Genomic DNA, 13,747 nt, shown 5'->3' on the forward strand with positions numbered 1-13,747 from the left:
ATCTCAGTGCAATTGGTGCACTAATGTATCTTGCTGATGCTACAAGGCCTGACATAGTGTTTTCTGTTAATTTACTAGCAAGATATAGTTCTTCTCCTACACGGATTAAGGATCCGTTCTTATTTCCAGAAGAGAATGATGAACTCCTTGGTCCAGATATACCCAAGTCTTTGCACTGTACTCTTTTTCCCTTGCTCGGGTTTTTTTCCACTGGGTTTTTCCCGGTAAGGTTTTTAATGAGGCAGCTTGCAATGTATATTATTAGTGTACTCTTTTTCCTTGACTAGAATTTTTTCCACGGGGTTTTCCTAGTAAGGTTTAACGAGGCACATAATAATGAACATCCAAGGAGGAATGTTTTGAAAATATTTTTGTGGATGTCCATTTATTACTCCACTATAGATAATCTTCCTGAAGAAGATTATCCATTTAGTACTCCATTGAAGTTTTCTACGAGCAGCTGATGCAGGCAGGTTGCAAGCAACTCAATGAAATGACTTGTAGTAGCTTCTTGGTTTGATGAGATTAATTTAAATCGATCTGAAATAGTGGTGGATAATATTCTCTACAAATTCAACTTTTGAGAAGATGCTATACAAGATTGGAATGCGGGGACTCGAATATTTGAAACAAGGTTTTCATCAGGGGGAGTAAAATATGCGATGCACTCTTTTTTCCTTACTAAGGTTTTTAATGAGGCACCTAGCAATGCGTATTACTAAATATGTGTACTCTTTTTCCTTTACTAGGGTTTTTCCCACGGGGTTTTTCCTAGTAAGGTTTTAATGAGGCACATTAGTACTCCGTTGTAAATAAGCTTTCTGAAGAAACTTATCATTTCAGTACTCCATTATGGATAAATATTATCCACGGCAGGAGATTATCTATATATGGTACACTAGCAGCTTACAAGCAACTTACAAGAAACTTACACAGCAGCTTGCAGTAGCAGCTTAGAAGCAGCTTACAAGTAATTTACAAGCAGCTTACACAACAGCTTGCGGTAGCAGTTTATACAAAAACTTCCTTTCTTTTATAAATAGAGAGAAAATCTCAGTTCATTACGTACATGAATTCTGAAGTTGAATAATAAATCTCTCTCTAATTCTCTTCAGTATTTTTTACTATTATTTATTTTATACCACTACTACTGTTTTTAGTAATTTTTTGCGGACATTATTTTGGTATTAGTATATGTTGGTTATTATATGCAAAGGAGGAGTATTATTTTGCTCCAGTTATTAGTCCTGTGAAACATTTACTGAAGTTCCAGAGGTTTTGGTTCCGAAGGAAAGAGCGCCCTATATCCCGGCCACCTTCTCCCGGCGGCACAGTACTCGTCCGGCGTCGGCAAGAAGAAGTAATAACTCGCTTACTCTCCCTGTAAAGAATGCCGGGGCCCACAACAATGGAATCAGAAGTTGCAGTGGAACCACAATCCATCAAGAAGCTCAGCTTCAAATCCCTTAAACGGTCTCTTGACCTCTTTTCCCCTCTCCATGGTCATTTTCCCCCTCCTGATCCTGAAAGGTACGGTACCGTTTAATTAAACCCCAATCCAATTGAAATAACAAAAAGGGAATTTTGTTTTATTGCCCTAATTTTTGTTTTCTCGAATATGATTGCGTTATCTAATTGTTTACCTTTTAAAAATCTTTTGTGCAGCAAGAAAATTCGAACGAGCTATAAGGTCAGTAATGCTGATTATTTTGAAATAGGTTATAACATTCCTGCTAATAAGATAAAAATAGGATCAAGTTTAGTAGTACTAGATTTTAGTGCATATGCTTTACATGTTGTGGGGAAGTTGGTGATATTCATCAAAATTGATGTGGATTTTACATGTAACAGCTAAATGTTGAGTACGGAGGGATAAAAAGCACAGCAGCCCAACCGGTTTCTAATGCCAAAGCGGCTGTGCAGAATCAAGCTCAAAATGCTCCTTCTAATGCCCTTGCTCTTCCAGGTACTCAATCTTCTTGTCAATCTAGAACCTGACATTACACTTTATTGCTACAGATTGAATAGCAGGGCCGAACCTAAAATACTAGTGTATTAGATGATGTGAGCCATTCAGTCTATAAAGCCCTCAATTCATACATTATATATTCATAGTGACCCACTTATGACGATTTTTTATAGCGACCTATTTTGCGTGTTTCATTTCCATCTCCTGAATGGTTTAATGAAATTCTTCTTGTTATGAAGCTGCTCGTATGCCTTGTAAGGCACCTTCTCTGAATGGAAAGATGATATCGTTGAGTAGAAGACAAACGAAAATCATATTGATAAAAGGAGTACAAAAGGAAATGCATAATTATAGCTTATATGTGCAGAACCTTGTCAGCTGTATCTTATTGTGAAATTTTTTCATGAATGCACATGGAGCATTGCACTCGTTACTATTATGAATCTGTTTGAGAAAAGGAAGATTACTAGAACTCTAAAAAGTATGCATTTGGAATGAGTTAAAGAGAAGGAGAAACATATTTTGAGAAATTGCAATAAGTTTTCTAAAAGACAAATATTGCTGGAATTTGGAACCTGCCGTCTTGAATTATATTTCTCATTTGTCCTGTTAATATTCTTTCTCTCATTTGTGATACATTTGGCTTTTCTTGTCAGGTCCTGAAAATACAAGGGACGAGGGAACCGGAAATGAATTGGCTCTTGGTCCATCCATACCAGCGAAGGGCCCGTAAGTACTTTATGTTCCTTCTTTAGACACCCGCATGCAACCCACACGGACACCCACATAAACCTTGGTTTATTTATTTATTTGGAGGATAGGATGTTGGTAGGGCTCGATACTCAAATTTATACTTATAGTGTTGTAAAATTATTTTGCAGCGCTGATGTCAGGTTCCCAGGGAAAAGCAATGCTGTTGTTCCTTCTCATGGTTCGTCAGAAAGGTTATTATGCATGCCTTTCTTTCCTATTATATTTCATTATATTAGATGAGATGTTGGTAATATTTTTTAAATTTTATCAAGAATTTTTTTAAATCTGGTGGAGTATCTTTATCTACTAACACCTTTTTCACCTCGTCTTCATACATAGGACTAGGGGTGTTTACAAATTTGGGGAATAAACTCGGTCTGGTTATGATAGCCCTTTTGAGATCTTATTGGGGCTTTGTAACTGGCGGTTGGAAAGTTTTTAGAAACCACTCAACTAGTTGTTTGATGTTTCCCATGCTAAAATAAGAGTATCGAGATGAGAGTGATTGTAGTAATCATGATATGAGTTTAGTTATTATTTTGCTCTGTTGTCCTTTTCTCGTTCAATGAAGTAGCACTCTTTACCAACTCATTCAAATATGGTGCATTTTAGACCCAATTTTCTGTGTAGTGAATAAAGTTTTGGCATGGGTATTTACAAGGCTTCAAGTTGTAAGCATGGACCCTCCCAAACAAAGACTTCAAAGTTTTAAGCAGTTTGATAATGTTTGTCCTTAAGCTTGAGGGGTTGGTTCCATGTGATGTCTGGATATCATTGATTGTCAGTGCTCATATTATGAGATCTCATTATAGACACTTAAATTGGCATCCCGTAACTGTCTGGTGTTGTGTTTATAGTATTTCAGGATTGCCATTTTCCCTCCCTATAAGGTGGGTGTGATTTCAGAAATTATTATGTATGAATATATGGTTATACCAGAATAATGTGTTTTTGCCAAATACTAGAGGAAGGGTACTGTACAAAACTAGATGGAGGGCTATGTCAAATCTGTATTTCAGCTTTCATGTTTCTTAACAGATAATTCAACATTGTTATGATGGCCCTTTTTTGTTGTATTTCCTTCTAGTGAGAGTTTAATCAAATGACACGAAGAACATAACGTGTAACTCAGAGTATATAAATATGTATTACTCGTATATGTATGACTAATGCAGTACCTTGACATAAAAATTTCTGCCCAAAACTCATGTTGATACCTAGTCTTGGCATTTACCATGTCAAGATTTCATCTTTAGTGCAAGAATTTGGATCCTTGAGTTGGTATTTGGAAGTTTCCGTTTTAACAGATCCATAATGATGTCTGTTATGTGTGTGTTTTGAATAACGGTGGTGTCCAGGACAACTCAGGTGTACCTCGACAATTCCACCGGGTACATGCTACCTCCCAAAAGCACAAGTACTTAATAACTCTGCCCACCAAGTCTTGGGCAAATATGAAGAAATCATCTACTAGTTTTTTTTGTTTCTCTTGGGATTTGACTCTGGCTTCCAAGGTTTGCACCCTACTAATTGACCAATAGGCCACACCCTTGGGTGCGTTTCTGTATGTGTTTTTTCTTCTTAACAAAATTGCGACTCTGATCAATCAACCAAGTCAACACTGCAAAAAAAAAAAAAAAAAAATCTTCTTTAAGCCAGGAATCATATCTTGTACCTATGCAATGAATTCTTTATTTTTATTCCCTTCAGAAATCTGTCAACTGCCGCAATCATGGAAAGAATACCAAGCAAATGGCCTCGCCCAGTATGGCATGCTCCCTGGAAAAACTACAGGGTAAGATAATTCTGTTGTTGTAGTGGCTGGGCGTTATGTACACTGGTTAAAGCCTGGCTGTGTTTCTCTGTTTTGTGTTCTAATATATTTCTTATCTTTCCAAGTTTTCATGTACTGGTTCAGAGTATTCTTTAGCACCTTACTCCAGCTTAATAACCTTCACGCTTGAGAAGAGCAGATTGCCTGAATCAATTTTACCTTCTTACTATTGTCATTTAGTTATTGTTTAGTCCTTAAATGTGGTTGTAACTATATCAATGATCTAGTGGAGGGGGTGAAGCTACACTTAATATCTTAAATTTTGCCTCCATCAGATATCACACGTATGGCCTGCTTTTAGATTACCAAAAAGTCATCGCATTTAAGAAGTTCAAATTTTACTTTGCAGCTAAATTTTGAATGTTTAAAACAGTAGAGCCATTTTACCTGATTAAATTATAAAGTTATGAAAAATTGACCTCTAAGAAGATTTGACTTCCAAATTCCTATATTCTGCAGTCTGATCAAAACAGTAAGATAGTGGCCTCATAACAATTATAAAGATTTGTTATTTTGAATAGCAAGAAGTCTTGTTATGTACTAGTCCCATAAAGGATAACTCCTCTATTAATGGGTCTAGTTCATTCAGAAGACTGAAAATAATCCATTTTTATCGTTTTATACTTTACACCTGCACTATTTATGCTGTTCAATCGTCAATGCGGCATGGTATATTATAGATCTAAGCTCTAATGCATGTTTCTTAATTGTATAGGTTATCAGTGGCCATTTGGGATGGGTGCGATCAGTCGCGGTGGATCCTAGTAACACATGGTTCTGTACTGGATCGGCAGATCGCACTATCAAGGTAAAATAATTGAGTTTGAAATCCTGACAATTCCAATAACCCACAAGGGAATAAACCTGTTAGTGTGGCTTTTGAAAATGACTTTCTTTGGGAGATGGAAGTGGTCAAGAATCACGGTTTTTCCGAGATGAGACATTTCTCTTTATTTTTTTGGGGTCAGTAGAGTTGAAACATTTATCATGTGTACCATAATTTTTAATTTAAAAGCTGCTGTAATATCAGATTTAAGGTGTAAAGGCTCTGGAATGTAACCTCTCTGTTTCAGCTTGTGCACCCTAGACCGGTTCTACTAGCTCCAAACTGTCAGATACGTGTTGCATCATTCCTCAACAGCCAGTATTATATTGAATAAGCTAGTTATGCTGAAAGAATTACCGAGATACATACTTTTCACCTTGGACTGAAAAATTGAAATAGCAACGATAAAGAAAGAAATTGAAATTGTAGTGCTGGTACCAAAATACGTTTCTGAGAGCATGATAACCGAACTGGTTGTTTTTTCCAAGTTCAGGCGAAACTTGATGCACTTTTATGCAGTTTTTATTTGAATGTGACCTTGATTTTGTCGCTTGGAATAAAAAAAATAGTATGCATGGCCAGCAATGAGGATGATTTAGTTGTGATAATAATATATCTACCTATAAGTATCACTTCTGAACATGAGTCCTGAAAATCTTGAAGTTTACTTGGAAATATTTTGTGTAACTTGATATAAACTCTAGAGTTGCTAGACAAAGTTACATCACTCAATCCTAAGTTATCAAATGTGTGCATGTGGAATGAAATGCCAATTGGTGAGGACACCTCTTTACCTGTGTCTTTGTTAGAGCGGTGGGAATTTGTTACTGGTTTTCAACTTTTCATTTTCATATACTGATGGCTACGCATATATTAGGCCTTTCTAATTGGTTTTCATCAGGAACTAAGTATATCTTCTTTTTCTGCCATGATACAAGATATGGGATTTAGCAAGTGGAAGATTGAAGCTCACTTTAACAGGGCACATTGAGCAAGTTCGGGGTTTGTTCTCTAGACTTTTGTTTGTTCTGAAATTCGATCAAATATTATAATGTGTATGAGGACATTGAGTGCTAACCTAAGATATAGACTGGTGACAATTGGAGTCTCCTTGCAGGCCTTGCTGTTAGCAACAAACACACATACATGTTCTCAGCTGGTGATGATAAGCAAGTAAAATGCTGGGACCTGGAACAAAATAAGGTAGTTAACAGTGCTGATAGCCATTCATAACTCATGGTTAATGGTTTTTGGTTACATATTTGCTTATATATATATTTTCAGGTGATCCGCTCCTATCATGGCCACCTCAGTGGTGTTTATTGCTTAGCTCTTCATCCAACCATTGACATCTTGTTCACTGGGGGTCGTGATTCTGTCTGTCGGGTATCATTACTGAAGCTCTTTATCTTGGGTGATAGCTGATCCTAGTACTGAAGCTTTTAGTAGTTACTACTTCTGTTCTTTCCAAATATGACATTGGTGCAGTTCTGACTTTTATCTTAATTCTATCATGATTTCAGGTTTGGGATATTCGTAGCAAAATGCAAATTCATGCTCTGTCTGGACATGATAACACTGTTTGTTCTGTTTTTACCAGGCCAATGGTAAGCATTCTTTTATAATTGGGTTTAATATTAAATCTCTGTCTTATTTTCTTAAGCATGAGACAGGAGACAATACGACAGCCCATGACTTTAGAGTTAGAATAGTGTCGAAATTAAGTCACGATGGCAGCTTCAAAATTCTAGATGCTGGAGCAAATTTGATCCTGATTTAAAATCCTAGTTTGGTAATAGCTGAAATCCTATATTTCTGGAGCCTTAATCTAGATTGGACTACCAGAGTAACTGATCAAAGAGGAAAATGTTGGACTACCAGAGTAACTGTGGAGAAAAAAACAGGACTAGCAGAATACTACTCTACTAACGCACTAACAAGTGGATCAGTTGACTGACTAGACCGAGAGAATACAAATAACTAAAGAAAGCAGCAAAATTCACGGGAAGAGCAAACGCCATACAACGTTGGAAAATAGTACTCCAGGCTCTACCACTGCAGGACCCAATCATACTCAAAGAAGAGCCTGATTCTGGCTCTTTTAGGGTATACTGCACCTGGAGCAGTGCAAATGAACATAATAAAACCTTATACCATGAAATAGTAGTTGCCTGTTATGACTTCCTCTACCTATTTCAAAACCCGAACTATCTTCTACTTTTTCAATTTCCATAGACTCTTTGTAATTTTCCTATTTACCAGAACTTTATCTTCGTCTGAAATTAAGAGTTTTCTTCACTGTGAGATTATTAGCAAATTCTTTTGTTTATTAAAGGCTAATTGTAGTCTACATCCAGATTACTGTCTGTTCGGAGCAAACTTAATTTAGATTTGGTTTGATCCTAGAAATGTCGGTTTCCTTCAATATGTGATGCTTTATACTTCACATAATATGTACTATTATTTTTGGTGCTCTATCCGTTTCAATTTTTGTGTCAGTCTTCCTATTTTAGAACATTCAAAAATGTTTGACACCATTTTATTTCTGTACAACTTTCCAACTTTCAAGAATTTAAATATATTAGACTAGGCTTAATTCCCAAATAGACATTCGTACTTGCACATATTTCTATTCCCGCCCCCTCGACTTCACGGGTGCTCATCCAGACTAGCTGATCTAATTCTTTTCGAGATTCTCAAATGGGTGAACCTAATACATTAAAAACCAACTTCACACCTTTGATGCTACCAAATCTATTTCAGATTAACTTTTTATTGAAGAAAAAATAGAAAGATTAAATCTGTACTGGCTAAGAAAGGGGAAAAAAGAGGGTAGTGGTGGGGGTGGGGTTGTAATTTATAATGTTGAAGGGAAGATATAGAATTAAAGATATACCTATCAAGAAAAAAAAGAAAAGGAAGAGAAGCTACAAACATAGGGGCTGATCTCTTGTGGAAACCGAAAACATGTCTTGGGTTGTCTTCTGTTTTTGGTGTTATTTAAAAAGTAACAAAATGGTTTTCTGAACCAAAATGTTTGGTTTGAAAACCAGATGGTGGTGGTCTAGCTAGTAATCAGATGGAATCTGCGAAATGTTTCATATAAAGATATAGTGTGATTTTATGCTATTTATTTTATGCTAAAATCTCTATGAGCGCAAGATTTGAATGGCCTTTTATGAATACTTTCTGGTTTAAGATGGGATGGCTGGATGTTTCTTGATAAGGAGGATTCACATAGTTGAAACATGTTATGGACTGCCCAATAAAACAGATGTATCTTCATGAGACAGTTAAATCTTAGCAACTATTAATGCTTCCACGTATGTATTCTTTTTAGAAGTGATTTCTGTATAATTAGCACAATTAGGGTGCTTTTGCTGGAAATTCTGTTATTTTAAGAAGCAAATTACTCCCGGGAGCTGGCTCTACTAAAAACATTATGCAAGGTGTTTCATTTTGTTGATGTCATAATCATATGCTAATGACTTTTTATTCTTGCTGTATGGCCTACGTATTACTATTACAATCAGATTTCATGATGGGAAGTTTCATTTCAGGATCCGCAGGTTATAACTGGCTCTCATGACAGTACCATTAAGTTCTGGGACCTTAGATATGGTAACTCAGATTTCCTTACTGGGATTTTAACATTATTTTATAATGGTTTCTGACTTCGTGTGATTACTAATTGGCCTTGTCTGGCAGGTAAAACAATGGCAACCCTCACACATCACAAGAAATCTGTTCGAGCTATGGCTCAGCATCCTACGGAGTATGTTTACATGGCACATGCTGCTATTTTTATGATTCCCTAACTTCTGCTTGGAGCACACTACTAATTTTTCTTAAAATTTATTCTGCGGCAGGGATTGTTTTGCTTCTGCATCAGCAGACAACATAAAAAAATTCAACCTTCCAAAAGGAGAATTTATGCATAACATGCTGTAAGTTAGATGACATGCCATAGAAACTTTACCTTTACATCTTTAATATATCTTACATCATATTCAGTATCCTTATTTCTTAAATTAGAAGCTAAGATCACGTCGACCTTTAAATTTCCAGCTCACAACAGAAAACCATAGTCAATGCGATGGCGGTGAATGATGACGGTGTAATGGCCACCGGAGGTGAGAAATAGTTAATGACCCCCCCCCCCCCCTGCTTTCTTCATTCTGTTTGTTAAGCTGGAGGGCAGTGATGTACTCTGCTGATGCATTGTGTATCTCCTTGTGAAGGTGACAATGGAAGCATGTGGTTTTGGGATTGGAGAAGTGGTCACAATTTCCAGCAATCTCAAACTATTGTTCAACCTGGTATGCGTGTGATAATTTGATGTTTACTTTTATTGTTGGTCACGAGGAGCATAAGGTTTATTCTAAGCCTTACCATGTTTCAGGATCACTGGACAGTGAAGCAGGCATCTACGCGCTCACCTACGATATGACTGGCTCAAGGCTGATCAGTTGTGAAGCTGATAAGACAATCAAGATGTGGAAAGAAGATGAAACTGCCACACCAGAAACTCATCCTCTTCATTTTAAGCCTCCAAAAGACATTAGGCGCTTCTAGTTACAATCGCAGTTCAGAAAGCATTACTGCTATTCCATGTCGGCTAATTATTCAGGTTGTAGTCGCACTAAGCGTACAAATCAAACTTTAGTCTTTGGGTCTTTCCGAGCAAGAGACCCAAGAAAGTCACCATTTTCGGAGTTGATGGTGTTGAACTGTTGATTTCCATTTGCTTCTTTGTATCCATCTTGTTACACATTTATATGCTGTCAAGTAGTTATCTTAATAGAGCGAGTTGAAAATAGCTTCCATTGATGTATAAATAGATAAAAATAGAAACAGAGAAAATTATTGGGTGTTTGTACGACTGAAGTTAATTTTTTTGTGCCATTTTCGATGTTTGTTATAATAAAATGGTTTTAAGGAAAACATTTCCCATTTAAAGAGGGAAAGTGATTTCCTTCACTTATGGAGATATTATTTTCCTAACAAGTATTTTGACTTTTAGCTAAATATCTCACTTGCTCTAGTTATTATTAGCCATTAACTTTTTACACATATTTTCATCAAAACTCTCTACAATGTGTCAATATTGTTTTTATCAATTTTTAACATATATATTTTTGAAAAATATTTTTAACGTACCAACCAACTATCAGAATACATTTTTCACGAAAAAATGACTTCCATCTTTAGCCAAAATGGCAGTATGATTGGTAAAACTTTTTTTCTGAGTCAAAATTAGATCATTTAACTTGGTCCAGAAGCATTAGTTAACCCTTGAAACTAATCTGGACATACCTCAATATTGTTATAAATCCTTCAAATGGATCCATCCACTTGCAACAATGACTGTCTTTCATAACAGGTTTTGGATTGGTTATGTAATAATGAAATGTTTCTATAAATAGGTTCACCATACTCTGAAACGAAGAAATAAATCCTCTCCTCTAATGTTGTCATTCTCTTCTATTATTAGTCCTAGTTAATTACATAGTTCTTGCTATATTGCTTTTATTTTATAATACGTTATCAACACGAGACTCTAATAATTCCCACTACCACCTTGGGGTATATTTTCATATCCTCTTTCAGGTATTGTTTTACATACCTTGTGCTAACTCGAAGTTATTTTAGCTGCTGTAAACCACTTAAATACGGGATGAGTTATACTATTATATCTAACTAGTTTTATTTAAGTATAACAAAATGGTTTAGTCTTAAAAAGGAAAAAACAGTTTCTGGAAACTTTACTATTTAATTTTATATGCACTCTTAATTTTTTTTTATTTGGCAAAGGAAAAAGCATTACTTATTAATATAAGTAATAGTTTGTTCAAGATCATTTGGTATGTCCTTATATAATCATTAATATAAGGAAAAAAACGTTACTTATTAATATATCTTTAAGAATATAAAATTTCACTTCTTTTTCTTACGTAGTAGAAGATCATATTTAGAAACATAAATTCTAAAGATAGCCCTTAATTTCGACTAGTAACCGTGTTACTATATTTGGTATGTCCTTATATAATTCTATAATATTTTGTTTGGATTTTTATTCCTTAAAGTTTTTTAATTTTATTTTATGTTTATTGTTATCTCTAACTATTGATTCTTATTGATAGTTTTACTATGTCGAATTTATCAAAACTTGAATTTGTGGCACTTGACATCTCCGGAAAGAATTATTTATCATGGGTCCTTGATGCTGAAATTCACCTTGCTGCAAAAGCTCTTGAAAATACTATTATACAAGGAAATGAAGCATCAGGCCAGGATAAGGCAAAGGCTATAGTTTTCCTTCGTCATCATCTTGATGAAGGGTTAAAAACTGAATACTTAACCCTGAAAGATCCATTCAAATTATGGAGCAGTTTGAAGGAACGATATGACCATCTAAAGGCAACGGTATTGCCAAGAACTCGATATGAATGGATTCACTTACACTTACAAGATTTTAAAACTGTAAGTGAATATAATTCTGTTGTATTCAGAATAACTTCCCAACTTAAATTATGGGGGGAAATTGTGAATGATGAGGATTTACTGGAAAAGACTCTTTCTACTTTTCATGCCTCAAATATGGTATTGCAGCAACAATACAGTGAAAAGGGTATAAAGAAATATTCTGAACTTATCTCATGCCTCATGGTGGATGAGCAACATAATACCCTTTTAATGAAAAATCATGAAGCCCGTCCTACTGGATCTGCACCATTTCTCGAAGTGAATATGGTAGCAGCGACTCAAAATTCTGAAAGAAGATAAAATAATTATCGTGGTCGTGGCCGTGGCCATAGTCGTGGACGTGGACGTGGACATGGAAGGGGACGAAATAATTATCGTCATCATGGTGAAAATAAACAGGAGAACAATAAGGATCCTCAAAATAATTCTTTAAAGGGCAGAGTTAATATCTGCCACAGATGTGGTATGAAAGGTCATTTGGTACGTGTTTGTCATACACTTGACTATTTTGTCAAACTTTATCAAGTATCTATTAAAAGAAAATATAACAATGTGGAGGCACACTTGACTTATCAAAATAATGATGATGAAGCAGGTCCCTCAAACAAATATGACGATGTTGAGGCAAATCTTGCATATAAAAATGATGATTTTGGAGGTCTTGCAAATATTACTCATTTAGAAGCTGGAGACTTCTTTGAGGATATTGACTGAAGAAGTGATTATCTTACTAGGGAATAAAACTTTAAGAAAAGTTGTTATTTCATGTTGTTATGTCTTTAAGTAGTTTGTTCTTCTTAGTGTACTTTCCTAAAGCACCATATATGCTAGTTTCTACATTCCTAGTGTAATTTCTAATGTTTCTTTTATTTATTGTCTTTCGTATTTCTTATGATGTACTTTTTGTTTCTTTATGAAGAATATGGAAATTCCCCAGTCTTCAGTTAGTTCCAAGATCAATAAAGATGATATATGTTTTTTGGATAGTGCTACAACACATCCAAGATGAAAGACGCCAATGTTAATATAATATCTGGTAGTACAAGATTAAGTGAAGGCTCTGGAAGAGCAAATTTATTACTACCCGGAGGAACAAATTTGGCTATTAATGAAGCATTATATTGTAGCAAGTGTCAAAGAAACTTACTAAGTTTCAAAGATATTCGCCAAAATGGATATCGCATTGAGACCACAAATAATGAAAAAATTGAATATTTTTATATTACTACAATAAAGTCGGGTAAGAAGTATGTGCTTGAAAAGTTGCCTGGTCTTTCCTCTGGCTTGTACTACACAAACATTGGCAGGGTTGAAACACATGCTATAGTAAACCAGAAGTTTACTAATTCAAATGATTTTATTATTTGGCATGACAGATTGGGCCATCCCGGTTCTAGCATGATGCGCAAAATAATTGAGAATTTACATGGACATGTATTGAAGAACCAAAAGATTCTTCAATTTAAAGAATTCTTTTGTGCTACATGTTCTCAAGGTAAATTTATACTAGGCCATCAGTAACTAAAGTTGGGATTGAATCCCCAGCTTTTCTGGAACGTATACATGGTGATATATGTGGGCCCATTTACCCACCATGTGGACCATTTCAATATTATATGGTTTTAATAGATGCATCTACAAGATGGTCTCATGTATGCTTATTATCAACACGCAATCTGGCATTTGCAAGGTTGTTGGCTCAAATAATAAGATTAAGAGCACAATTTCCAGATTATGCAATTAAGACAATTCGTCTTGATAATGCTGATGAATTTACATTCCAAGCCTTTAATGATTATTGTATGTCAACTAGGATAACAATTGAACATCCTGTTGCTCATGTTCATACTCAGAATGGTCTGACGGAATCATTTATCAA

At 35.4% G+C, this 13,747-nt stretch overlaps 2 protein-coding genes across 2 annotated transcripts; both read left to right on the forward strand.

The window, feature by feature from the left end:
• The first annotated feature begins 1,225 nt into the window (after nt 1-1,225).
• Nucleotides 1,226-10,287, forward strand: LOC104215047 (protein pleiotropic regulatory locus 1). Its single transcript, XM_070170274.1, has 17 exons — nt 1,226-1,530; nt 1,666-1,690; nt 1,852-1,966; nt 2,626-2,698; nt 2,851-2,913; nt 4,433-4,517; nt 5,272-5,364; nt 6,321-6,384; nt 6,500-6,585; nt 6,667-6,768; nt 6,906-6,989; nt 8,943-9,003; nt 9,091-9,157; nt 9,252-9,329; nt 9,451-9,515; nt 9,624-9,701; nt 9,785-10,287. The coding sequence occupies exons 1-17, from the start codon at nt 1,391-1,393 to the stop codon at nt 9,955-9,957; spliced, it is 1,452 nt and encodes a 483-aa protein (XP_070026375.1). The 5' UTR covers nt 1,226-1,390; the 3' UTR covers nt 9,958-10,287.
• A 1,245-nt stretch (nt 10,288-11,532) lies between these two features.
• On the forward strand, nt 11,533-12,582 carry LOC104215050 (uncharacterized). The gene is made up of 2 exons (XM_009764789.2): nt 11,533-12,135; nt 12,268-12,582. The coding sequence occupies exons 1-2, from the start codon at nt 11,533-11,535 to the stop codon at nt 12,580-12,582; spliced, it is 918 nt and encodes a 305-aa protein (XP_009763091.2).
• The last annotated feature ends 1,165 nt before the right edge of the window (nt 12,583-13,747 follow it).

The sequence above is a fragment of the Nicotiana sylvestris genome, chromosome 1 (genome assembly GCF_000393655.2).
Source record: "Nicotiana sylvestris chromosome 1, ASM39365v2, whole genome shotgun sequence".
Taxonomy (NCBI): Eukaryota; Viridiplantae; Streptophyta; class Magnoliopsida; order Solanales; family Solanaceae; genus Nicotiana; species Nicotiana sylvestris.